At 33.8% G+C, this 27,765-nt stretch overlaps 1 protein-coding gene across 2 annotated transcripts in view; it reads right to left on the bottom strand.

Moving 5' to 3' along the window:
• Positions 1-10,112: 10,112 nt before the first annotated feature.
• Positions 10,113-27,765, bottom strand: part of LOC150086131 (cysteine protease ATG4C-like) — a 111,977-nt gene continuing 94,324 nt past the window's right edge. For both annotated transcript variants that reach the window (XM_090373735.1, XM_090373736.1), the window contains one exon: positions 10,113-10,238. In XM_090373735.1, coding sequence (XP_090229861.1) covers positions 10,135-10,238 — 104 coding nt within the window. In that variant the 3' untranslated portion in view covers positions 10,113-10,134. The remainder of the gene's footprint in view (positions 10,239-27,765) is intronic.

Raw genomic sequence — 27,765 nt, 5'->3', positions numbered from 1 at the left:
GCATAGTTTATTCTAGAAGAAAAAAATGGAATAGGGATGTATAAACTGGGTATATATATATCTTTTTAGAACATGCAATGACAGTTTATCATGATTTGATTTATTAAGGTGTATATTTTTTTAAGATCTGTTTAAGGTGTATGTAATGCATTTTTTTTTTTTTTTTTTAAAGCTTGTTTAAGGGATCAAACTTACAATGGTGTTACAGGCAGTATAATAAGAATAATGTATTATGTCAATCAATTTAATGTTATATGTTTAGAAGTCTTTATTTTCTACTGTAATAGTAGAAAGTGTTTGTATCCTTTGAATTTGTAAATTTATATAAATAGAAATGAGCTTTGCAAGAATGTACACTAAATACAAATAGCTCATTTCACGGAGATTAAATAATTCAGTGAAAGTTTGACATTTAACTTAGAATATCATAGATTAAAAATTAATTTTCATGTAATTAAGACTAGCTTGCTGTGAGTAAATGCTAGTCTTAATACTGAACTAGATACAAATTATCCATATGAAATGAATTTAGCATTTTTTTTTTTTTTAATTTTAGTGAATAATTTCAGATTTAGAGTGAGGCTAAAGTTTCCAATTTTCTGAAGCACTTGCGGAAATTATTTCACAAGATTCTGAGGTTAAATCTTAAGCTTCATGACAATTAAGTTTTCTTAAAAAAAAAAAAAAAAAATGCCATTAATTAACATAAACAAAAAAATTCAGAGCTGCATTCTGCATTTTTTTTTAATATACTTTATTTTTTAATAATTGGATGTTTGAGTGGATACTGAAATTGTAGAACACTAAATAATATGAAAATCTCACCTTAAGTATTTATCTGGCAGTTGATTGATTTGAGATGTCCCTAAAATGTTGCCCAGGTGAACAAAAATGGGTTAATTCATGCTAATTCATTGTTGGTCACTTGAGGGTTACTTTAGTCCCCACCTCCTCCTTTTGCTATTTCACTTTCACACCATTCTGCTTACTTGGGAGTAACTCATTGTTTATTTCCAAGGTAATTTTCTGTCTATTAACGTGGGAAACATTTTAATGCTGTTTTGCTATTCATTTTCAAGCTATTGACTCCATCAAATGAAACGATTTCGTTAAATATGCCAAAAATGCAATATGTAAAAGAGTTATAGTCAGATACGGGTTATAATATAAGAACAGCATTATAGCAAATCAGTGTAAAGCGAACCGCATTATAATGGGGTATAACAGACATTTGCATTGCATCTGCAAGATGCCATGTAAGCACCTGAGTTCAATCTGGAGGTAGGGGGAATCAGTGACTTTAAATTCTAAAAAAAAAAAAACACACATATATAAACTTTATTATTGGTTTCTCTCATTTATTTTAGTTTAATATTTTTTAATTGGGTTTGGCAAATCATAATTAGATTACTGTTCAGTAAAAACTAAAAATTAATTTTTTGTAATTAAAAAAAAAAGCAGGGAGGTTAAGGTTAAATAGATGGCACCTGACTGTTCTTTTGTCCTTGTTACAATTGAGTGTGCAAGCTAGTGAAGGTTAACGTATTATGCTCACTTTTTTTTTTTAGCAAGTTCACCCCCTTTTTTTTTTTTTTTTTTATTTGCATGCTCTTATGAATGAAATTTTTAAGATTTTTATTAAAATAAACATTTGTAGTTTTACAAATGCAATGCAGTATTAACATATTTGTCCATCACTGAAAATGACTGACTGGAACATTTTTGTTATGAATGTGCGCACGTACGCACACACACACAAAGGACACTGATTACTTTACCAGAAAGGAAATGCAATGATATATGACTAGACAATGATTTGTAAAGTGTAGCATTTTTTATCTTCAGTGCCTCTAAATACTGTTATGAAATAAACTGCACTAATAAACAGTTTTTAGAATTTAGTCTCTAACATCCTTCTCCCCCCAACCCCCAAAAAAAAAGAGAAATGGAATGCCATAGCTGGGTTTAGTTTATTCCTTCTTGGGATCTTGAAAACAGTAACATAAATAGAAAAGCACTTTAAATAGGAGTGTTACAGGTGTTTAAAAAATTCATAGAACTTCAGAGGATTGACTATGAGACCAAAGGAAAAGAGCATTTAAAGTGAGAATGTTATAATGGGACTTTACTGTAGTTTCATTTTCTTTAGAGATATACTTTTATAATTCATAATTTTCATATTTGGAACACTTGTATAACATCAGAAAACTGTTTTGGTTTGCTTAAGCTGTGCAGTGGAAAATTATTTGCAGTATGTAGCTATTAGCTTTTTTTGGGTTTGTGTTGATATAGAAATATAAAATCAGTTAAGTCATTTGGCTGTAATTAACTTATGATAAAACAATATTTGTGGCTAAACTGATAATTTTATATATTTATATTTTGTTAATTGCTCATTAACATTATATTAATAGTAAAAAAAAAAAAATCTTGTTTTGTCTTTACCAGTTTACAATTTCATACAATATATGCTGTATATAAATAAGGAATTTTTTATGACCAAGACTCAGGTTTTAAAAATACAGTTTTTACTTACCCATTTAATGGTTATAAAGCATTAAATGATTTATTATAATAGGGAAAACTACAAAAAGTGATTATTTGAATATTTTATATATTTTTTTAATTTCTGAATAGAGTTATATATTATTTTTTTAAAGCTGTATTGTTTTATAAGTATAATAAAAAATTTTTCTTAAAGATATGGTATATTCTAGTAGTCTGAAATTGTATAACGTAAGTATTAATAAAGCCCAAAGTTCTCCATATAAGGCTTTATTAATATTTGATTTTACTTTCTCAGTACACTTTATCCTTCATGCACTTTTAAATTTATTAGCAATTTATTTTATACATACTATTTTCACACCTGTATGCTCTACTGATTTGAGAAACTGACCTCTTTTATATTAAAGGGGGGGTGATGAAGTTTTAAGATTAAAAAACAATCTTTATTATAAAGGTTTATCTTAATTAGTATAAATTATAATAAGGAGAAAAGCAACAGGCAGCTTATTGGGTCTCACTCGCTTCATACTGGGCATTATGAAATGAGCAGGCCAGGCCTCGTGAATGATCTTGGCCTATTATTTTTCTCCTTAGTATTATATTGCATTTTCTGTGTATGTCCTTCTGCTAATAATGATTTTGCTGATGGGATGTGACATCCTTGGTAAAAATTTATCAAAGTATTTGGTGGACACTGTATAGGCATTTTATATCATCACAGTGCAAGGTGGAGTACCTGCCTATAGTGATATGTGTGCTAATAAATGGCAGGGTGGTGACATGGGTACAAGAAATGTGCCTATTCATGATATATAGGCCTGCTTTTACTAACTGAATTTGCTCTTTTGACTTGTTGCTAAGTAGAAAAAGTTCCTCTGGTAGCAAAGGCTACAGAAGGAATGCTGCTTCCATCTTTTGTATATAACTTGAAATGCCAAAAAAAAAAAAAAAAAAAAAAAACCGCAGTTCAGATTCTTTTCAGTTGTTTTACTTTAAGTTAATTAGTAATAACTAATTAACAACTATTAAATATAGAAACTTGTTCAAAAGTTTAATACAGTGCTGATGCTAATGTGACTTTAGATGAAGTAAACCATATTTTATACTGTACTATGCTGAAATTGGAAAGAATACCTGGATCACAAATATTACATTTTCATTTCTTTTGCAGCAAGTGCTTTCTAGGTGTGTTTTTTTTTTTTTTTTTTTTTTTGGAAAAATCCTATTCTAAAAAACCAAAACAGAATGGATATAAAATATGCAAAATTCATCTACTGGAGCCTCAGCAAACAACAGACTCCAAAGGCCATAGCATCTCAATAACCCGTAAATATATATACAGTGAAACCTCTCCTAACGGACATCTCTCTACAACGGACATTTTCAAATTCCCCAACTCACCTCCATTGGTTTTAACGTGTTTGCAGCTTCTGTCTAGCGGACATTCTCTGTAACGGACGTGGACAGGCAATCTGCACTGTTTCGTTTAGATTAGCACTTAATTTGATCTCCCCATAACGGACAGCGGGCGAGCTCACGGTCCTTTTTCTAGGAACGTTTCTTCCACGTATTGCCTTAATTGTGTGTTTATTTTCTATTTCTGATTCTCTGAATTTTATCAAGGTTTACGTCGCGGTTCTAAACCCTTTTTTCAAGAATTTTAAGGCACGTGTAAAACTTCTGATGAATTCGGTGTGTGCAGGGAGGGGGGGAATATGGTCGGCCTTTCGTTTTTTCAGTTTCAGTTTTCAGTTTTGTTCAGTGTCGTGTGAAGTGCACAATGTCTTCTCGTAAACATTTAACTTTAAAAGATAGTCGAACTCATTAATGCGTATGATCGGCAAAAAAATAGTGTTCGCAATCTCGCTGTAAAATTCAAAATCGGGAAGACGCAGGTAAGCGACATCCTAAAGGAAAAAAATGAACTGCTCAAACAATTTTGGCAACACGTAAATGATCAGGTTCAAAAATCATTCCCGAAAACTGTTGGACTTCAAATTTGTCGCGCATGTGCTAAAAAAATTCCCATTAATGGGCCTATTATTAGGGAAAAGGCTTTGGAGGTTGCGAAATCTATGGGAGTAAATGAGTTCAAAGCTTCTGTGGGATGGCTAGACAAGTTCAAAACTCGGCATAAACTTGGAAAACCGTAAGTGGTGAAGGTGGATCTGTTGATACTGGGGTTGTAACAGAGTGGAGTGTCCAATTGGAAGATTCGTGTCGTGATTTTGAAGCTAAGGATATTTACAACTGTGACGAAACAGGGTTGTTTTTTTAAAGCTCTTCCTGAAAACACAATGAGTCTAAAAAACAAAGTGCCAGGGCGGAAAAATTTCTAAGGAACGCTTGACTGTACTATTGTGTACAAATATGCTGGGAGACTTTGAACAACCTCTTGTTATAGGAAACCCACAAAATCCTCATTGTTTCAAGGGCATAAAGTTGAATCTTTTGGATGTTGACTGAAGTCTAATAAAAAAGCGTGGATGACACGAGATATCATGAGCGAATGGATAAGTCACTTTAACCAAAACATGATTCATCAAAACAGAAAAATTATTCTTTTCATGGATAATGCTGCATCTCACCCGCACATTGAATTATCCAACATTCAAATCATTTTTCCACCAAACACATCTGCAGTGTCAGCCCTTGGATCAAGGGATAATAAAAAATTTTAAACTTCACTACAGAAAACGTTTTTTAAGACACCTCATTGCAAACATGAATGATGTAACATGTGCGAGTGACCTTGCAAAGAAAATCAGCATCCTAGATGCGATTCAATGGATTTCCTCTTCAGTAAACGCAATTAGAAAACAAACTGTTGTGAACTGTTTAGTAAAGTCTGGCTTCTCAAATGCAAAAATTGAAGTTGTGAACAGCAATGTGGAGCACCAAGAAGAACAAGAACTTCACCATCTATTGATAATGTACGATAGTTCCGCTACAAAGATATAGACTCAAACCTCACTACAGAAGATGGTGCTCTAGATATCAACGACATTATCATCGATATTTTTCAAGAAGTTCATGAGGATGAAGAAATGGAAGGTCATTCTGTCGAAGAACATATTAACGACGAACCACCGATGAAAATAGAAGAAGCGCTCATACAAATCAATCGTTTAAAAATGTTTTTCGCCGCTGAAGAAGATACTAAAGGACTTTCGATGGTTTCTTCACTCCAAACAAATGTTGAAAACAAAATTATCAGCCGGAAGAAGGTGCAGAAGAAAATAAGTGATTACTGTATGTATTTTTCTTAAGATAAACTCATAATATGCATAGCACAATTGTATGTATATTATTTACAAAAATATTGTGCAAAATCTGTATATAATTTATTTTAATTTTACATTAAATGTTTAACGATTTTTCTTTATCTCTTGTGTATGTAATTGTATATTATTTACAAAAATATTGTTCAAAATCTGTATATATTTTAATTTAATTTTACATTAAACGTTTAACGATTTTTCTTTCTTTCTTTCTTTTTTTTTTCTCCCTCAAACTTCTTGTTAGTGGACACTTCTCTCTAACGGACACATTTTCGTTCCCCATGGCTGTCCGTTAAAGGGAAGTTTCACTGTATATATAAGTTGTATTAATATATTGAATAAAGTATGCATAAATGGATGTGAAAGTGCCAGTAATTAGAAGGGTGTGGAAAGTAGAAAAAGAACTGTAGTAGATTTGTGAAAGGTGAAAGAATGTTAATATCCTAAAAGGTTAAGATGAATTAATAGAATTATGAGCTGAATTACCAAGACAATAGAAAGTGAGAGAACTGTAAAGTAAAATTAGTACATCAAAATAAAAAATGCAAATAAACTGAAAATGAAAATAAAATGATAGTGTTATAGCTGTCATCAGATATGGGGGGGGAAGGAAACATATTTAGAAAATGGTCGAATATAGGTAAGGCAAATATGCTTGATCTGATGTCAACTGAAATAAATAAATATTGATACATGATCAGGTATTTCATCTGGGGACTACACTGACCATGTATTAGGAACTGCATTTCTATACTTGTCCATATCCTCCCATATCTGATGACAGCTATAACACTCATTTTATTTTTATTTTCAATTTATTTGCATTTTTTATTTTTATTTTATTAGTATTTTGATGTACTAATTTTACTTTACAGTTTTCCCATAATTCAGCCTATAATTCTATTAATTCATCTTAATCTTTAGGATATTAACATTCTTTCACCTTTCACAAATCTACTACACTTCTTTTTCTACTTTCCACACCCTTCTAGTTACTGGCACTTTGTGTAACCTTCACATCCATCCATCTATGCATACTTAAACTTATATATGCTCTTGCATCCTTTAATGCTACTTTGTGCTTTTAAGTGCATCTGTCATACCTGATTTATTAACATTTTTTTCATTGAAACCATTTCATCAACAGAATACCTCTTCATCACCATATGTAATTTTTTAAACATTTCCTTTCAGAGGTTACATTCAATGTACACACACACACACACACACACACACACACACACACACACACACACACACACACACTGATGTTCAAAGAATGTGCATCACTCCTTAAAATTGTAATTGTCATCCGAATAACCTAAGTATATGGCAATATTTCTTACAGCTTGCATCAGATAAGATTGACACACATATGTGATGACATAATATTTCATCATCTGTTACTTTCAGCTATATAAGCACGCTCTGCAAGAGTTGCAGTCATTCCTTCTTTGTGTCAGGATGCGAGTTACGTGCAGCTCATGCCACAAAGAAAGAGTGCTATTGTTGCTTTATGTGAGGAAGGATGTTCTTCCCGTCATATTGCTTATAGTGTTTTATAATCAGTCGACAGCAAGTAGATTTCTTTCCAACCAAATACGGAGGATGTGGAAAGGTCAGGGAATGACCACCGCATATTCCCAGAGCAATATGGCCTTAGTTGCTAATGCTCCAAAAACCAAATAACAACAACAAATAACAAACATTTCTTTCCAAACTCAAGAATATTGGTTCTGCTGATAGGAAAAAAGGAACCAGATGCAAAAGAGTCTCTACGCCAAAATAAGACCGCATTTTGAAGTGCTTGTGCCTTAAAAACCTTAAAGCTTCTTTGTCTGGGCTAAAAAGAGAATGGGAAGAACATACAGGAGTAGTAGCAAGTGCAGTAATAGTCAGAAGGCTCCTCTTCAGAAATGGACTTGTAGCCTATTGTCATAAGAAGAAGCCACTCCTCACACAAAAAATGAAAAAGACCCGATGGCCAGAGGTGGTTCAAATAAATATTAGTTTGCACCTGGTGAACTTTTCATTTTGTTTTCCATTTAAAATGATAAACTAAAGCAAATTGAGGGCTTCTGTTAACATTTCAGCCAAAACTGTTGTATAAAGGTTTCAAATGTTCATTTTGAAATATTTTGAGAGCACCTGTCAAATATTACTTAGCTTTGTCTTAACTATTAATAAATAAATATCTTTTGTTTATATTTCTATTTGTGATGCTAGTCATCAATGTAACATACCATCGTGAAAAAGGGTTAGAAATGTGAAATTCCTAGGTAATACACTTTCTTTGAACACCGGTGTGTATATATATATAATAGCAACCCATTGTCGTGGCATAGAACTGCTGCTACCCATCATAGGCCTTGATGGCTGTTGTTTTATGCCATGGCAACCTTGATCACTAGTACTTACCACGTCAAGAAATGAGATTAAAGGGAGAGTCCTTTAGAACCAGGTCATTAAATATACCAGACAGTGCCCTTTTTAATAGAAACTGTAGTTAGAACACTTAATTCACTTAGCTAAGCTCTGTACCATTTTCTTTTCTTTATTAATGCCACAGGCCATTTTTATTTTTTCTATTGAAGAGAAAGTTTCAACAGATAGCAGCAATTTCATTCACAGCTTTAATGATAAGGGTAAAGTTAATATAGAAGAGAAGGATATTTTAGAATCGTGGATGAATACGTTAATAGTTTGCCAAATGGAGAAGCGGAAGTCATTACTGAAGAAGAGAGGAATAGTTTGATCCTATCTCTATTATTGAAGTAGAAAAGGTCATGAAATATATTAAGCATGGAAGGGCAGCAGATGTAGAAGAAATCAGACCTGGAATACTAAAAGTTGGAGAGGGGGAGGAGGGAAATGGCATTATAATAATTACAACACACACACTATCCAGAGGTTGTTTAATGAATAATAAGTTCTAGAAGATTGGAGAAAGACATTAATTTCAAATATTTGCATGAGACAGTTATAATTTGTGGAACAATATTTGCATGAGACAGTTATAATTTGTGGAACTTAAGAACCTGTAGATTTGTTGATCTTTAAAAGTATTTTGCAAAGTAAGCAGCAGGCTTCTCTCATAATTTAAAAAAGTATATATGGCACCAAGGTTAATGAAAAGAGAAATAAGGAAATAAAATATTGTTTTTATCTCCCTTTTAAAGGAAATAAAAACAGAAAACAGAGTGGGGATTGTGGGATGTTGGTAATTTTGTCTATCCATAAAATCATTAATAAAGATGGAAGATTCATGGAAATAAACAATAGGATAAGTAAAGTAAGTGTGTAAGAAGCCAATTAAACAGATTTATGTAGAGCAAAAGAGAAATTAGCTGTTCATAGCAGTTTTCATACTTATTTTAACCTAAGGGTAAGAAATAAAGAAATGATAATGTAGAATCATTAGAAATGAATTTTAAGAAAAGTAAATAGAAGAAATTATCAATACAATACTGTATATTATAAAGGTGGGAAAAATATTAAGGTAACAAATACCAGTTTGCTTCACTTGCCTATGACTAGTGAAGCAAATTTAAGATGGTATGGACATGTAGAAAGAATGGGAGAAGGGAGATTATCTAAACAGACATTCAAAGCAGTAATGAATGGTAATAGGCATAAAGGCATCAAAGGGAAGATGGATTAACTGTTAAGCATGCATTAGAGGAAAGAGCTTACTCTGGCTAGGGCTAAACAGGACAGCATGAAGGAAAACGGGGAATGGAAGATTGCATTAGTTAAGGAGGACTAATTCGTTCATTATGTTGACGTATATCTGTTGGATAGAATGGATTTAGATAATGAAATAACAAAAGTTTTGTACAAGAATAAAGTCATTTTGAAGTTATAGATGTTTTGTAGTTTTATCAGAAATTTTATATGTATATATGTGTTTTTTTTTTTTTGTTTTTTTTTAAATATATCAGTTGGCATGTGATCACATGATTACTTTAAGGAGATCCAAAAAACTATTTTGGTTTATGATCTCCATATAAAGTTTGGGATTCCTGTTCGGCCACCTTTCTGCATAATTGCTAAATACCTTTTTGTTTTCGAATCAAGCCTTGTTTGATCAAGCCCCCTGCTAAATCAATTTCCTTTTCCCACTTGGTAACTCAATTTGAAGGCTGCTCTTGTTGTGTCATACAGACAACAAAAGGAATTGAAATTTTAAGGAATAGCATAAGAATTATTGTATGCAAGTATTATACATTGCCACAAGCTACTAAAGTTATAAATTAAAACATTGTAAAATACTTAAAGGAATAAATAGCATTCTAAATAAGAAAGCCAATCATTAATTTTTTATTACGAATTGGGAAGTGCTATTCTACATCAGCAGTGTGCAAGCCCCCTTCTCATTCGTGTCTTCATCAGGTATTCCTTCACTTAAACTGGTAGTTTCGCAAGAAGTTGACTGTATATTCACATAAGCTAACATGTGAAAGAAAAAGCATATCTGTCACTATTATAATCACCAATATTAGAAATAATACTATATCACAAAATGAAGGTAGTTGGATTTGGATCATTTAAATTTTCATATACATAAACTCATATCTGAAATATATTAGATTATTTTAGATAATCATATCTGAAATATTTTAGATTAGTGTAGAATTCTAAAATACTGTAAATTTTGTGGAAACAGATATAGTGGGAAACTAGAGCCAAGTTTCACAGTTTGCACACCCATATTTTATACCACTGATATATATATATATATATATATATATATATATATATATATATATATATATATATATATATTTTTTTTTTTTGGGCTGCAATCTTTATAATTTTATATCGACTACCTTTAAATAATGAACTGAGGTTAATAAATGAAAAGAATTTTTTTGTACATTTTACTTTATTAAAATTTAATCTGTTACTTAATTTTATATTTTTGAACAATTTGTTCAAATTTTATAAGCTGTTTTCTTATATAGTGTCTTTTGTGATGAAAAATAATAAATGTAGAGACATTTATATTTCTTGCATGACTACCTTTAAGATTATACTCATTATAGCTGCTATGCTTTTTTTTTTTTTTTTTTTTTTTTTAAGGAACAGAATTAGAGTATTTAAGAGACGTTACAGAAATATGTAACAAATAAAAATGAAAATATTTTCATTTTTAGTAACAGGAAATAAGATTATACAAACTAATACATTCTTACAGGCCAAGGAATTCATAGCTATGGCAAAGTTTCCCAGTAGCTGCATATAACTGACAATTGACAAGCACGGTTAGATTCAGTGAATGACTGAGCACATGAACCATAAGTAGCTAAAGCAGCTACCCACAAACCAGGAAATAGGATTTCATAATTGTGAATGGAAAAGCTATCAACAGCAAGGTTAACCTGTACTTACACACAGTTCCCTTATTACTACTGTAGAATTTCCCTAAATTCACATTATTAAATTGACAATACATTAAATATGCTATAACAAGATCCCAGAGAAAACCCTATAATGGCAAACCCTGTTATACATCGTAATTGCAATAATAAAGTTAGCTTTTCACAAAAATTGCTAGTTGGGAATCTAACTGTAATTTTACTGGAAGCCTTTAAAAGCTTATCAGTAACAGGGTATTTTAGGTATGGACCCTCTGTGATTGTTGAAGTTTTATTTAATTATTTGAATTCTTATGGTCAGAGAATTATAACATTTCCCACATGAGTTGGCTAATTAACAGTCAATTTCTATCAAAATTAAAGCTCCACCAATTTTTAAACTGATAACTGACAACAGACTATTAATATAAAATGGACCACTAATGAGACCTATTCCTATTTCCACTAGTAACCATAAGTAAAAAGATAATTTGTGTTTTTTAATTAAACAAACCTGGTTTAAGTAGAGGTTGTATATATAGGAACTCCCCGACTTATGGAAATTCAACTTTAAATAAGTTTTTGCCGGCTGGTGCAAACTTAAAAAAATCATGGAAATGTATTTTGCATCCTATAGGAATAAATGAAAGTATCGTGAAAATATAATGTGAACCCAATAACATTGTTTTTCTTTTTGTAATTCATTCCAAGTCCTTGAAAAATTCGCTATATTACTAAGCTGTTTATCTCTATAAAGGGTCATATTTATAATGGAAATTGCACTACCCTTTCATCGTTATCATATGTTCCCATTATAAGAATCAATTTTGAATGCTTTTGTGATATTTTTCAAAAACACATTTTTGGAGGTCACTACCATAAAACAATAAAAACAATTTGCAATTTCCGGTTTATTGGACTTTTCTGTTAGTGCAATATATTATAAATGGGTAGTAAACTCAATCTTATTGCATTTGCGATAATACTGATAACTGCAATTGTGTGGGTGTTTACGCTATTATGGTCAAATGTGTTCCCCTTCACTGAAATCTTCAATCATATAAAAAACAAATTTTCAGAAACTTCTCTTCATTCCTATTTATGCATTACAATGATGAAGGGAAAGGGACCAATGGAAAGTGCAAGTGGCAGTAGTGCCAGGAAACGAAACAAAATTGATTTAGAAATGAAAATGATTAAGAAGTACGAAGCAGGACAAAGTTTGTCATTTATTGCAAGGGAATTAGGTTTCGCTGCTTCAACAGTGAATACTATTTTAAAGGACTGCATGTATACAAAAGATCAACGCACTTAAGATCAACAGTGTTCAGGTGTTATATCAAAGATGGAACAGGTGTTAATAATATGGATGGAAAATCAGATTCAGAAGCGAGTGCCCGAGTCCAATGGCCATTCAAGCAAAAGCAACAAGTATTTATAAAGATATTAAGGATAAGTATGGTGGATCCCAAGCCAAGTTCGTGGCAAGCAATGGGTGGTTTAATAGGTTCAAGCATTGTGCTGGTTTCCATGTCGTTAAATATGCAGTGAAATCACCAGTGCCGATTCTGCAGCTGCAGAGAAATTTTGTGATGTGTTGGAAAAAATTATTGATGAAGGTGGCTATTTAATGCAGCAAATTTTTAACACTGACGAGACTGCTCTATATTGGGAAAAAATGCCGGATCGAACATACATTGCCAAAGAGGAAAATACAATGCCTGGTTTCAAGACATCAAAAGATAGGGACACGCTCTTGCTTGAGGCTAATGCAGCAGGAGATCACAGATTAAAACCACTGCTTGTGATACCATTCTGGAAATCCTCATGCATTTAAGGGCATCAATTAAGCCACCTTTTGCATTTCCGATCAAACTAGAGAGCATGGATAACAATATCTCTCTTTGAGGATCGGTTTAAATGCTGCTTCATTCCCGAGGTTGAAAAATATTGTAAAGACGATGTTCCTTTCAAGGTTTTGCTTCTATTAGATAATGCTCCTGGACATTCTACGCATCTAGATGATTTCAATTCGAATGTGAGAGTCGTATTCCTACTGCCAATCACGACTTCACTCATCCAACCTATGGATCAGGGTGTTATTTCGAATTTAAACGCATACTGTTTACGCACATTTGCTCAGGCATTGTCAGCAGTAGACGGTGAGAAAAATTTTACATTAAGAGATTTTTGGAAAACTTACAGTATTTACCACACCATCTTAAACATTAATAAGGCCCCGGCAGAAATTACTAAAAGTTGTTTAAATGGCACATGGAAGAAAATATGCCCACGGCACGTGAAAGGATTTGAAAAAGACGAATCATATGAAGAGGTTACAGATAAGATTGTAGAGGTTGCAGAGCTACTTCAGTTGGAGGTTGATGCAAAGACGTGGAGAAGTTAATAGAGGAAGAAGAGAAGGAATTATCTAACGAAGAACTTATTGACTTGCAGGCAGCGATAGTGAAAGAAGAAAATGCTGACGAAACTCAAGATGAACCAAATGAGTAGCCGAGACGCTTCATCACCAGAGAGATGGTAATGGCATTTCGTGAAATTGCATCAGCAATGGCAAGGTTTGGGAAGATGGATCCTGACAGCGAACGATTCTTAAAAGTTAACAGAGGGGTGAACGATATGCTTGTTACAGAGAAATCTACGATGAAAAGAAAAAAGCCACCATCCAGTCATCCATTAATATGTTCATTCGTAAGGTGGAGTGGCTGCCCCCTTCTAAATCTCCTCAACCTCTGCAGCGGCGTACTTATCAGCTGAAGATGTCGATTCTGGTAATGATGATCAAGAGGTAAAACTTACTGGCATTATGCCTGTCTCCTCTCTTTTTTTGTAATTTTATAATTTTGAAATTTTTTTAAATTGCACGCTTTTGTAATTTTTCCTGTGCATGAGATAAAAAAATTGAAGAAATAGAATAAATAATTCTATTTACATGTTCGTCAAACATTTATTTTTTGATTCAATAAATTCAGCGAGCACAGTTGCAAGTGCTGCACAAGCATGGGAGAAATTCTGACTTCTGTAGCGTTTTGCGGAACGCAACTCTACTTTCAAAGCAGAAAATAACATGCACTTTAAGTTATATGCCATGAGGTATAAAACTTGATATTTAGTTTCAACAATCATATATGCATTTCAATTTTATGGGGAGGAGGGAGCTTCTCAGGAAATAAAATAAGATAAAGCGAAACAAAGGGCTCAGGGCTCAGTGTTGGGTCCATTATTGTTTTCTGTATTTATAAATGATATTGATGATGGTATATCAAGCTTAATGTCCAAGTTTGCAGACGATACAAAGTTTGGCAGGGTTGTCAAGGACACTACTGACACTATGCTGCTGCAACAGGATCTGGAAAGGTTGAGCTGAGAGGTGGCAAATGAAGTTTAACATTGACAAATGTAAAGTACTACACATGGGAAACAGCAACCCCAGAGCAATGTATCAACTCTGTGGTACTACACTGACAGTGGTAGAGAATGAAAGGGACTTGGGGGTGGTTGTGCAGGCAGATATGAAGTTCTCTGAGCAGTGCAGACGGGCTGCAAGAGTAGCTCATGGAGTATTGTCAATGATATACAGGAATTTTTCCAGCAGGGATAAGGAGGTGATTATTCCCTTGTATAAGGCAATGGTCAGGCCACACCTAGAGTACTGTATACAGGTCTGGAGGCCTCATTTCAAGAAGGATGTAGAGCTGCTGGAGTACAGAGAAGGGCAACAAGATTAGTGAATGGAACAAAGGGGTGCTCTTACGAAGAAAGGCTTAAGTTTTGCAAATTACAGTGTCTGGAGACTAGGCACCAGCGAGGTGATCTGATAGAGGTGTATAAAGCCTTGAATGGTTTGAGCATGCTCAATGCTGATGGGATTCTTCCTCTTGCTCAGAATAATCACCTGAGAGGGCATAAATTCAAATTGAGGAAAGACAGATGTAGGATAGACGTGCGGAAATTTGCCTTTAGCCAGCGGGTGGTTGGTTGGTGGAACAGACTTCCATCCCTTGTCGTGGAGGTTGATAGCCTAAATAAGTTTAAGGCTCAGCTGGACAGGTATTTTGAACGAACAGAAGGGTGAAGTGGAAGTGGGTTTTTTTTTTTTTTTGGCTGATGCTGCATAAGCTTGCTTTCTTGCATCAAATGCCTCTACTAATGCTAATGCTAATGCTAAAGTTCAAAAACTCAGACTTCACAATGCTAACAAATATTAACACCTCATAAAGATTCAATAAAACTATCACACTGACCTTATAAACTGAACTCTGCTTTCAAAAGGCTGTGATTAAAATTCTTGCCTTCTATCAAATGAAATTAGTGTAAATGCAGTCATCAATCTTGATGCACTTTCCAATTCTAATAATAACTGGGTAAGTAAAATAAACTGCTACTACCACTTTATATTCTTTACCCCTTCTAAGAAGTTAACACGAGAAAAACTAGAGTAAATTTCTGTATTCCAGCAGCAGCAATACTAAAAAATTCCTTACTTCTATTCTGAAAGTCATTTGATACATACAATGGTTAAGGAGCTCTTCATAATTAGCTACTATTTTTATTGTTTCAGAGTAAGTTCCACTTTCTTCCAATACAGTCAGATGTGTAGACTGTTCAGTTACCTTGTTATAAGGTACTGCAAAGCACACTTTGTTTAAATGGCATGTTGCACAGGTTATCCAGATCAAATCACTTGAAATTTTGCCACTGAAGAAGCAGAAGAGAAAACATGATTACTACACTATTAGTAATAAATAGGTTCTAAACCCTGCACAGGTGCTTTTATTTCAAGTGATTTGACTTACATCACACTCTACCCAATTTTCCAAGCTTAAAGAGATTACATCTGGCGTATGTGTGTTCAAAAATCCTGTACAATAAATTTTAACTTTAAATTCTACTCATTTATTCCAAATACAAGAAACACTAAATTTTTAACTTAGTAACATCAGTATCATTTATCAAAGAATCTTATCTTTAGGTTAACAGTAATGCTTCACCTTTCTAATCACAGCATTTCTCACTATATTCTATTCTGCAAGCTATGGTATGTACACTGCCAGTGGAGCACATATACGTTGCCAAGTATGTTGGGAAAAATGCATAACATTTGCTCTATTACAAAACAGTTGCAGTAGTACAAGAAAATTATTTTTTTCAACACTAATAAAGTTTTTAAAGTTCTGGACACTCCTGTTCTAATCTATTCATAACGTCTCTGACATAAATACCCATATATCATTACTTCACAATGCTAAATAAATGCAATGGCCAAATTGAAATTGCACTACTTACACATTTAAAAAAGTTGTTATAACAGAAAAAATTTTTAACTTATATTTCTATTATATGTATATGTGTATATATATATATATAGGTATTTACTTATTCATTACTAAAAGTTTATTTTTATACACTATGCTTTGTATAATACTATAAATTCATAACATGGATATCTTTAATTACGCAGGAATTTTTTTTTTTTACTTGCTAATAAATCATGTGTCATTTCACTAGAGTACACTTGTTTGCACATATTTTACACTACACTCCATCGAAATTAGAACGAATATTTGTTTCCAGAGTGCATTCAAAAATATTCCTTGTAATTCCTGCATATATCATCCTTTAGAGACCCTTTAATGGCTTCTGTTTGGATAATGAAAATTCAAATTTAGTAGTTTTTATAGACTGCCATATCTTTGTTTAGTTCACTTAAAATTTATTATATCTAGATATTAAAATTATAGTTGAGCAATATTCAGTACTTTATTTTTTTAACTTGTTCATAAATATTGATTGAAAGACATAAACCGAACTTACATAAATTTGCTGACTTACACTATACACCCAATGATTACTGAATTGTGACCTCCATCTGTAAGGGACTATGCTGCATAGCTTGCAGTATAAAAAGCTGAACAGCTTTTTACACTAGAGCAGTGGTAATCTGTATCTGGTTGTGCAGGTCAAAGTGATAAAGTAGCAGTTATGGGACATAGTAAAGATATCATAGTTTCAAAAGGGTATGACTGTGAGAGCTTGTGCATCAGGTGCTCACTGTGTTTAAAGTATAGAAAGAATGGTGTCAAATGGGTTAGAACATCTCCTGCCAACAATTGTTGTAGAGTTTTAGAAGCAACAGTGACTAAGGCCATATATACTGACTGTAAATTGCATGTGTTCTGAGGTTGATTTGCTGAATGAAAAACCCAAGTTTCTGGGAGAAAAAACCATGCTATCCTTGCCTGAGACCGACTAATTCAGTCACATTGTGAAAAAGACCCGAGTTCAGATTTTTTTTGAACTCGGGTCTTTTCCACCTAGTGTAGGGAGAACAGCAATTTTACTGACCCCTGGCATGTACAGAGCAACATTTCACTGGTGAGATCTACCGGCAACTCTTAGGAGACCATGCGCACCCTGCCACGTTGCATTTTTTCCTGGACAAAAATGGAATCTTCCAAGACGATAATGCACCATGCCTGCACTGTGCACGAGTGGTTCAAGGAACACAGTGAAGATATCACCTATCTTCTTTGGCCTCCAAATTTGCCTGACCTCAATCTAATTGAATACCCATGAGATGTTTTGGAATGGGAAGTGAGGTGTATGGACATGTATCTGTTCTGACAGCAGATTCCTAAATGGACATTTTCAGACATCTAGTGGAGTCTATGCCTAGGCAAATAGTGACTGTTATCTGTGCAAATGGTGGTCCAGCATGGTATTAGGCAGTCCAGTGATCACTGAATATATAATAATATAATCACTCTATGCAAGAATTTGCCAAAAGATCAATATTCATATTACACATATTGAGCAATGTTACGGCTTTATTACATATTGGGTAACCAAACAAAAAACAGTATTGTCATCTCATCAAAGGCAAGTGAAGTTGTTATGTTATTTTAGTTTTTAGGAGCATTAGCAACTAAGGCCATATTGCTCCGAGATATGCGGTGGTCATTCCCTGACCTTTCCGCATCTTCCGTATTTGGTGGTGACGGGCTCGAACCCCGGTCTAATCAAGAAGCATGTGCTACGCACTGCTGCTCCTTCCCACCTGGCTACGGAGGCGCCGCAAGTGAAGTAAAAGGTAATAATAATCCTCAAAAGTTAAACTTGAAAAATGCAAGGGCTCTATGTTCAGGCAACAATAGCTTTTTTGTAGGTCAAGCTGTTTCAGGAATTTACTTTGAAACTAGATCTGTGTCAAGGTAATTGCCACAGATCTAACATAAAGGTATTTTAATTTATTTTTTTTAGAATTAAGATTAAAAAAAAATTTTTTTTTTTAAACTTATTTAAAGGCTGAAATTCTGTTTTTCATTTTGCATTTCTCACGTGGTGGCTTAAAATTGCCTATTTGCACTAATGGAAACAGTGGTGGTGCTTTCCATCTCTGATAAAATTGCTGTTTATTCCTAGTGTCAGGGGCAATCATGTTAATGTTGAGATAAAAATTTACTTATGAAATCATCAATGATAATTCTGGTACCCTTCGCTTGCCTATGTTATCATTATTCTTTCTTCTTGAATTTTGTAAGTTACTCATAGGCTGGATCACATTTTGAAATGACAGAGTAGCATTTCCAATGCAGTAACTGAAACTTTACAACTTTCTGAAAGTGATAAAGCCCAAGAAACCTATAGGGAAACAGAAATCCAAAGAAGAAAAAATTAGTCAAGAAACACTTGTCATGATGAACCGAAGACGACAAATGAAGAGCAAAAAAAACACTGACAGGGAGAAAATTGAGTATACTGAGTTATGCAAAGCCATTAGAAAGAGACTCAGAGAGGACATAAGAAGATTTAACGCAAGAAAAGTAGAACAAGCATTAAGGGAAAACAAAGGATTTAAATCAGCAGCCATGAGCAGTAATACAGAAAGACAAATGATACTGAAACTGAAGAATAGCGATGGTGTACTTATAAACAGCAGAGAAGGCATAATTCAAATAGCAGAAGACTACTATAGAGAATTATACAAGGAGCGAGGAAATGATACCAGCAGTGGGGAAGATGGATTGCAAAGTAGCAACACATACGACATACCCGATATTCTTCCTGATGAGGTAGAACATGCATTGAAGAAAATGAAGAATCGGAAAGCCCCGGGGGAAGATGAAGTTACTGTAGAGTTGTTAAAATTGGGAGGAAGAGACATAACACAAAAACTGGCAAGGCTCTTCACAAAGTGCATTAGAAAAGGTGTGATGCCTAAGCAGTGGAATAATGCAATCATGGTTTTGCTGCATAAGAAAGGAGATAAATCAGAAATTGGAAATTATAGACCAATTAGCTTGTTATCCCACATCTACAAGTTGTTCACAAGGGTCATTACTAACAGATTAGAAAGAATACTTGATGAGAATCAACCGAAAGAGCAAGCTGGCTTTAGGACAGGATTCTCAACTATGGATCACCTTCACGTAATATCACAGCTAATGGAGAAAGCAAATGAATATAAAACACCATTATGCCTGGCATTTGTGGATTATGAAAAGGCATTTGACTCCATATATGCATAAGGCAATGAATGTTTCGGGCACTGGAAAGACAAGGCATAGATACCCCATATATTATGATTTTGAAGAAAATATATGAGAGTGCTACCTCCTTTATTAGACTAGACAAAGACAGTAGCAAATTTAAAATCGAGAAAGGAGTTCGACAAGGAGACACAATATCTCCGAAGCTGTTTACTGCTGCCCTTGAGGAAGCTTTCAGAAGATTAGACTGGTCGCAGAAAGGAGTCAATGTGAACGGAGAGTACCTAAACCATTTAAGATTTGCAGATGACATTGTGGTCATAAGCCACGATCCCAAAGAATTAGAGGAAAATCTTAATCAGTTATGCACAGTTAGTAAGGATTTTGGACTAAAGATGAATATGGCTAAAACAAAAGTAATGATGAACAAGTATGCCACGGAAAGGGAAATAATGATTGAAGGAGCAGTAATTGAAAAGGTGGAGTCATATACTTATCTGGGACAAGTTATTAGCTGTAATAATGATAAATGGCTGGAAGTCAAGAGAAGAATAAATTTTGGATGGTAGCGTTCAGGAAATATAGTCACATACTGAAGAGCAATATCCCAGTTTGTCTGAAACGTAAAATAATGAATCAATGTATACTCCCCACCATGACTTATGGAAGTGAAACTTGGGCACTCACCAAAAGAATGGAAGAGAAGCTGAGAACTACACAGCGAAGAATGGAACGAATTATATTGGGAATGAGACTGTTAGATAAGAAGAGAAACACATGGATTAGGCAGCAAACTCAAGTAAAGGACATTCTTATCAAAACTAAAGAACTAAAACGGTCTTGGGCAGGACACATAGCTCGAAGACATGATGACAGATGGACTAAGAAAATAACAGAATGGTACCCAAGAGGAGCTAGAAGAAAACCTGGAAGACAAAGGCGGAGATGGATAGATGAAATTCATGAGTTTTTCGTAGTAAATGGATGGCCAGTGCTCAAAACAGAAGGAACTGGAAAGTTGCTGGAGAGGCCTTCATCCTGCAGTGGATTGAAAATGGCTGATGATGATGATGAACTGAAACTTTCTACTCAAGCCACTTTTAAAGTTGCTTTTGTGCTAAAGCAATAATGCCACAAGGAGTCCATGTATTTATTTGCAAATTGCAGGTATTTTATGGTAAATTTTTCCTCCAAAACCTTGATTTTTACTGGGCAAACTAAGTTTTTGGTGGTAAACCACTCACCTAAGACTGACTAAGAGCAGATGCAACCACAAGTCACTTAAGTGAATGTATATAAAATTGCAACACGAGAGATCAATACCAAATTTTGCTTTGTGAGGTGGCAAAGAATAGCAAAACAAACCAAGTTCTTGATGGGTATGGCAACATTAGAAAGAACATCATCTTGTTCAAATAAAATGTTACCAAGTACAGAAATGTTCAATGAAGGTATCACTTGATTGTTGAAATTTAAAATAGTCGAAAATATTAACCAATCACTGAACACACATGCAGAAACACTTCTTCAACATGAGCCTGTACTAAAGCTGCACCACATGGTTATTTTCACAAGTTTAATTGCTGCTCCTAAACTTCTGTAAATGTGTTTTATCGGACCACAGCAAAATACAAGTAAAAAAAACTACCTCGAGGTTGACGTTGGATAGCTATTATCAACCTAAAGACCAACAAGAAATTACAATACATCTGTATTTGATGAAGCAGCTGTTGGATTTTGTATAAGTAGCAATCATAAAATTTTCTTTTTCATCAGGATTGTTGTTTTAGATATATCTAGCTGCCATGGAATAGCCAATATACTGCATTAAAGTTTCTTAAATAATAATTCTGACCCTCAACTATATTATCACCACCACTGTATCTCAGTATATTACTTGAAGGGTGGATCACATTTTGATATGATAGTATAGCATTTCCATTGTAGCAACTGAAACCTTTTCTGCTTGAGCCACTTATATTTTGTGAACATTACTTATTTATTTTTTTTTCTAATGAAACCTATTTTTCAAGTATTTATATTTAAATATTTACGATATTGAAATTTTTGATATAGTAGATAATGGGACCTATTTTAATCTTGTATTAACTGCAAGAGTGCTCCCATCTGGTTACCCTTGGATTTCTTCACACTATTAATACGGTTTGGATCAGACTATAAATAAGCACGATTTCCAAATGGTGATGATGGGTTGTAGTTATAATGTTAGTGGGGAGGATCTGAAACAAAATCTGTATCAGGGTATTTTCCTCCATATGGATTCTGTTAATTGTTGTTTGGATTGAAAAGGCTATTACAGACACAGATATAACTTTCTTTTTAAAATTTAGGCTAAAAATTTACATTTTTGGCCTAAATTTTAAACAATGACATATGTGATTGACAGTAATTGAATAATATCATAAAGCATCAAGTGTTCCAATTTTTTTCAGGTTTTAGAGGGGCACAATTGCACCCCCACTAGATTCACCACTGCCTTCAAGGAAGAAATGTTCCCAGTAAAAACTATGGCATGGTGAGCTCTCTGTGTACTGGACAATGGAACAAGTTTCCAAGGTTGAGTGCTTAGGGAAATTTAAGGAAGAACTAGACAGGTACATACTGTCATTTCATAGGGGATGATAACAAATGGATAATTTTTTTATTTTGACAATATGCAGCAAATAGTGATGCATAGCTTCCTTGCAACATTTGGCCACTCTAATGCTGATATTTTATTTCGACACTGTATTGGATAATAAGATCAAATAACATATTTAGTAACAGTAGCCTTGTTATCCAAAAAAACTATTTACCAAGTATCTCACTTTTGATGATCAAGAGGAAGTGAAACTGAAACCAAAACTCTACTGGAAAATTTTATACGAGCAGGTAAGTACCACCTTTTGTTCACTAACACGGGGTTGTAAAGAATTTTTTTTTTTTTTATGGCTGTACTTCGATTAAAAAATAATCAATGATGCAAATAGGAATGGATTCTTAATAGATTTTTTAATATTTAAATTTAAGTGGAAGTGGTGAACAGGGTCAAAATTATATTTGTTGTTGAATCCAGTTCAACAAAATGCACAGAGAATAAGTACCTTTAATAATAATCCTCTATGAGAGTATAGTGGTCTCACCCCTTGTGAATCATTCAGAGTGGTTTGGATTTGAATGCTGTCAGAGACTGAAAGAATTCTCAAAGGCCTCTACAGTCAGGGCCACAATTAGCTGATCTCAAGTGATTTCTGTGCATTATTCTGAGTTTTTCAGCTTACACAAATGAAAATCCTTTTAACACACACACTTGTACAATACTATTGTAATGTGGCATAAGATGATGTGTCTTAAGAACCAATAACAATACCAGCACCTTTAACATTTCATATCTTCAGTCATTCTGTACTCATTGAAAAAAAAAAAGTTTCATTTAAAATGTGGGTATCAAAGCAGTTCCCGATTATTGCATTATACTAAGCTGGTATGCGCCAGAAACATGCTAGTGAAGTCTAAAAATCTACTGATTAAATTAAAATCTGCTTGAAATTAAAGGTTACTTCACTTTTACTAGCATGTTTCCAGTGAAAAGAATATGATCCTCTTGGATATTAACATTAATTACCATACTAACTACTTAAATTAAAGCACTAATTATATTTCATTTTTCATTATTAACATTTTTGGTTTATTCCTAACTTTGTGAGTAAAATGGCATGATTTATTTTGATCTTATGTATACAACTTTCAAGGAACTTTTATACATATATATAATGTAACACTGGCATCTTTCAGCTCAATCTCTGCAAGTGTCAATAAGATAAAAAAAAACTGACCTTTTAAATTTAATTAATGAAATTTTCTGTGAAAAAACAATCATGGTGTATTCTTATCTCAATTATCCAGCTTTAATTGTTATGTTTATGTCAATTTGTCATAAACAAACTGCTAATACTCTGTTCCTACCATGCAAACATTTCATTTTGAAGTTACCAACTCTCCTCTTAAAGCCATTCACCCTACACACTTGTTTCCATTCATTTATTTGATTTGGGCAGTGTAAATACATCTTTATTTCTGAATGGTTACTGAAACATTCAGAAATAAAGGTTTTATTTCATATTTGTACAATGCATACGTACAAATATGAAATGAAAAACCTAGATGAAGAGACAGTTGTTTTAATGTATCTGATTGTGTAAATGCAACATGAAAAATATGTCTGTGTGACAATGAAATATGAAGACAATACAGAAAAGTGGTCCTATGCTAGCATTAAAAAAAAAAATTAATAAAAATAAATAAAAGTTTAGAAAAATTACAATTTACAGTAATTTTTTAAAAATATTTTATTAGCAGCATGTTACACTAAATTTCACTAAAACAGAAATCCAACAAATCCCAATTCTACTGGAAGAACAATGCCCATTTTATTTACATAACCACTATGTACATTACTGTTTTAGAATCTCACACTTGTAAATTTAAAAGGTAAACAAGGACGATGACAACAACAACAACTTATATTTCATTTATTTATTTTATGTACTTCCATTATACTGTATATGACATTTAGAAAGGAATATTTTTGTCAAATAGAATTTTAAAAAATATTTAATTGGAATGAAACACTACTTTGCTGCACAGAGGTAAAACAATTAATTTATTAATTAATATCTTTCTGTACAATGATTGAAATATATATATATATATATATATTAATAGGCTATATGTTTATATCCTTATCTTGGGGTCTTCATCAGCAGTAGAATAGAATAATTACAGTAACGTTACCTTAAAAAATTACATGATATATATGTTTAAATTTACTAACAGAATTTATAGTTTAATTTACTAACTATCTCTCGTGGATGTGGAGCCACTCACATAAACCAAGATTATTCTCCATGTACCTCCATAATTCTGTAAGGGATGTAAATATCTGTTAGTAAATTTATATACTGTATTTTCTGGAATGATAAAGACCACCCATGTTTTAGACAAAATTTTGGGAAAAATATTTTATTCCATGTATTTGAAACAGAAATTCACAAATGTTCACTAAACAAAATGTCAGTGTAAAGCAAAACTTTTACTCATAGCATAGCACCAGTAACGCATCATCACTACTGATTGTGTGGTCTAAATTTTCCCTTTCTTCAAAGAGTGCATCATCTTCGGAGTCATCAAGGACATTTCTGATTTCAGCATTTCTCGAAAGACGGCAACTGTTTTGTGTTGCACTAATGGCCACTAATTTTTCATACACTTTCACACTTAGAATGGTAGATTGCCTCATTTGACCTCATGTCAAATTGTGATTTTGTGCCTCCATCCATTTGGTCCACCTCTCACACATGAATACTTTAAAGGGTTTGTTAATTGGCTGCAGTTGGTTAAAGCCTCCTGAAATTACAGCTAACTCCACATGTTTAATTCAGTAAATATTCTTTTTGTTGCCTCTGTTAGGTGTGATTCAGTAGAATAAGTAGCGGGCGTGGGCATAAAATGTTACATCGTTCATAACTTCAATCTGATTTTAAAAACAGTTCTCACATAAAAAATTTTTCATGTATACAGGATACACATGCACTTTTTTTTAGAAGGCCACCAGGATGTTTTGATCATATTGTCTCTAGCCACAACTATAAATAAAGACATCACTGTGTGCACCCAGTATACCTTCAGTACAGGTAGTCGTTGACTTACGACCTATGCACTTTACGACTACTACTGCATCTCGCACTGCGTTTCAGTCTGAACTGAGCATACATACAAGATTGTTGCTAGGAAGAATGAATGCTATACGCATGGCAACCCTCTCTTAATGCAGTGCTCTCAGATTTTTCTACTACACTCACATGCCCTATCCGTGTGGTCCCCAAAGCCTAATGGGAACAGTTGTGCGTGTAGCATCAGCCCACTGCCCAGTAACGTGTGTTTGGCGCGAATAAGCTAGTCTTAATCCGTTTAGTCAGCTTTGCCATCACAGTTGAACAAAACATCTTACCGATGTATGTATGCCGTGATTCATGCGTCTCGATCTCTGTTTGCATACATTGCGTTCACTATTTTTGGTTCAGTTATATTTTGTTACAATTAGCATTTTTTTAAAACCCCTAAACATATCAACCATGAGGAAAGTGACTTTGTCTACTCCTAGACCTGTCAAGAAAGAAAGAAGGTGAATGCGATCGCACATGATTTTAAGTTATCTCATTCTACAGTGTCGACGATTTTGAAAGACAAAGAAAGGATTCGTGAAGTTGTTAAAGGTTCGGCACCCATGCGAGCAACAGTGATAACGAAACAACGTACAGGGCCCATCCATGAAATGGAAAAATTGTTTCTTTGGATGGAAGATCAGACACATAAGGGAACACCCTTATGTGTCTGATGGATGGAAGATCAGACACATAAGGGAACACCCTTAAGCCTTCTTACAGTGCAGTTGAAGGCTAGAAGTCTCTTTCAGATGCTGAAGAAATGTGCCGGAAAAGATTACACTCAGACATTTATAGCAAGTACAGGATGGTTCAAAAGAAGATTCAACCTTCATAGGGTTCGAGTCACTGGAGAATCAGCAAGTGCGGATGTGGAAGGAGCTCAAGAGTTTGTTAAAAGTCTGGATGAAATAATTACGGAAGAAGGGTATCAACCAGAGCAGCTTTTCAACGTGGATGAGAGTGGATTATTGTGGAAAAGGATGCCAGAATGCACTTACATTCACCAAGAAGCCAAAAGCATGCCTGGTTTAAAGGCACTTAAAGATAGGCTGACTTTGCTCCTTGAGGGAAACATCGCAGGTTTTAAACTGAAGCCTTTTTTAATTTATCATTCTGAAAATCCCCGTGCATTCAAGGATGTAAACAAGCACACGCTGCGCTGCCTGTATACTTCCATTCAAACCGAAAAGCCTGGATGACTCAAACATTGTTTGAAGACTGGTTTCTAAATTGTTTTGTACCTCAAGTTCGTGAATATTGCTTAGAGAAAGAAATTCTCTTTCAAAATTGTATTAATCTTAGATAATGCACCTGGCCATCCACCTCACCTAGACCACCTCCGTCCAGATGTAAAAGTTGTTTATTTGCCGCCAAATACAACTCCCCTCATTCAGCCTATGGACCAAGGGGCGATTTCCACATTTAAGGCGCACTATCTTCGAACCACTTTCGCCCAAGCTATAGCCACAACATACTCCAACCCAGAACTATCTTTGCGAGAGTTTTGGAAAGAGTACGATATTTATGAATGCATCAAAAATATTGCAGCCACGTGGGAGGCTGTGACAAAGAAATGCATGAATGGAATCTGGAAAAACTGTGTCCAGCATTTTGTTAATACTATTGATGAATTTGATAGTGAACATGAACTTGAAATGGTTACAGAAAATATTATAACACTGGCAAATGGACTTTCTTTAGAGATTGAAGTGGAAGATGTTGAGGGGCTGATAGAGCAAGAATCTGGAGAACTTATGAATGAAGAACTTATCGCTTTGGAAGCAGAAAGAATGGCCGAAGAAGAAAGGACTGAAGAAGAGAAAAATGAAGATGAGGAAGAACCAGAAAGAAAATTCACCACTAGAGGGTTATCTGAAGGTTTTTCTCTACTAAATAAACTTCTTACACATTTTGAGGAAATGGACCTAAACATTGAACGATTTGCAGGGATTAAACGAATGGTACAAGATGGTCTTCAGCCATACCGTGAAATTTACGAGCAGAAAAGGAAACAGCATTGATGACCCGCAGCCAAGCACGAGTGGTCAGTAAAATATTTCTTATATATTTTCTACATATGTTTTGTTTAGTTCTTTAAGATAAAATATTTTTTAGGTTTTATACAGTATTTGATATCTTTTTTATTTTTGTAAATAGTAAACTAATTGTGTTGTACACAGTGTTTGATTTACCTAAACTGGTCCGATTTACGTCCAGATCGCTTTACGACCGGTCGGTCGGAACCTAACATGGTCATAAGTCAACGACTACCTGTATAACATAAAATGCAGGGGAATTTTAGGCAACATTTTTCAGGAAAAAAAGGGCTTCTAATGGTATGCAAAATACAGTATATATATATATATACACTGTGTGTGTGTGT

Source organism: Mastigoproctus giganteus, chromosome 5 (genome assembly GCF_048544385.1).
Source record: "Mastigoproctus giganteus isolate SK-2022 chromosome 5, ASM4854438v1, whole genome shotgun sequence".
Taxonomy (NCBI): Eukaryota; Metazoa; Arthropoda; class Arachnida; order Uropygi; family Thelyphonidae; genus Mastigoproctus; species Mastigoproctus giganteus.
Note: the sequence above shows the minus strand (reverse complement) of the source record. Positions and strands in the feature narration are given on the sequence as shown.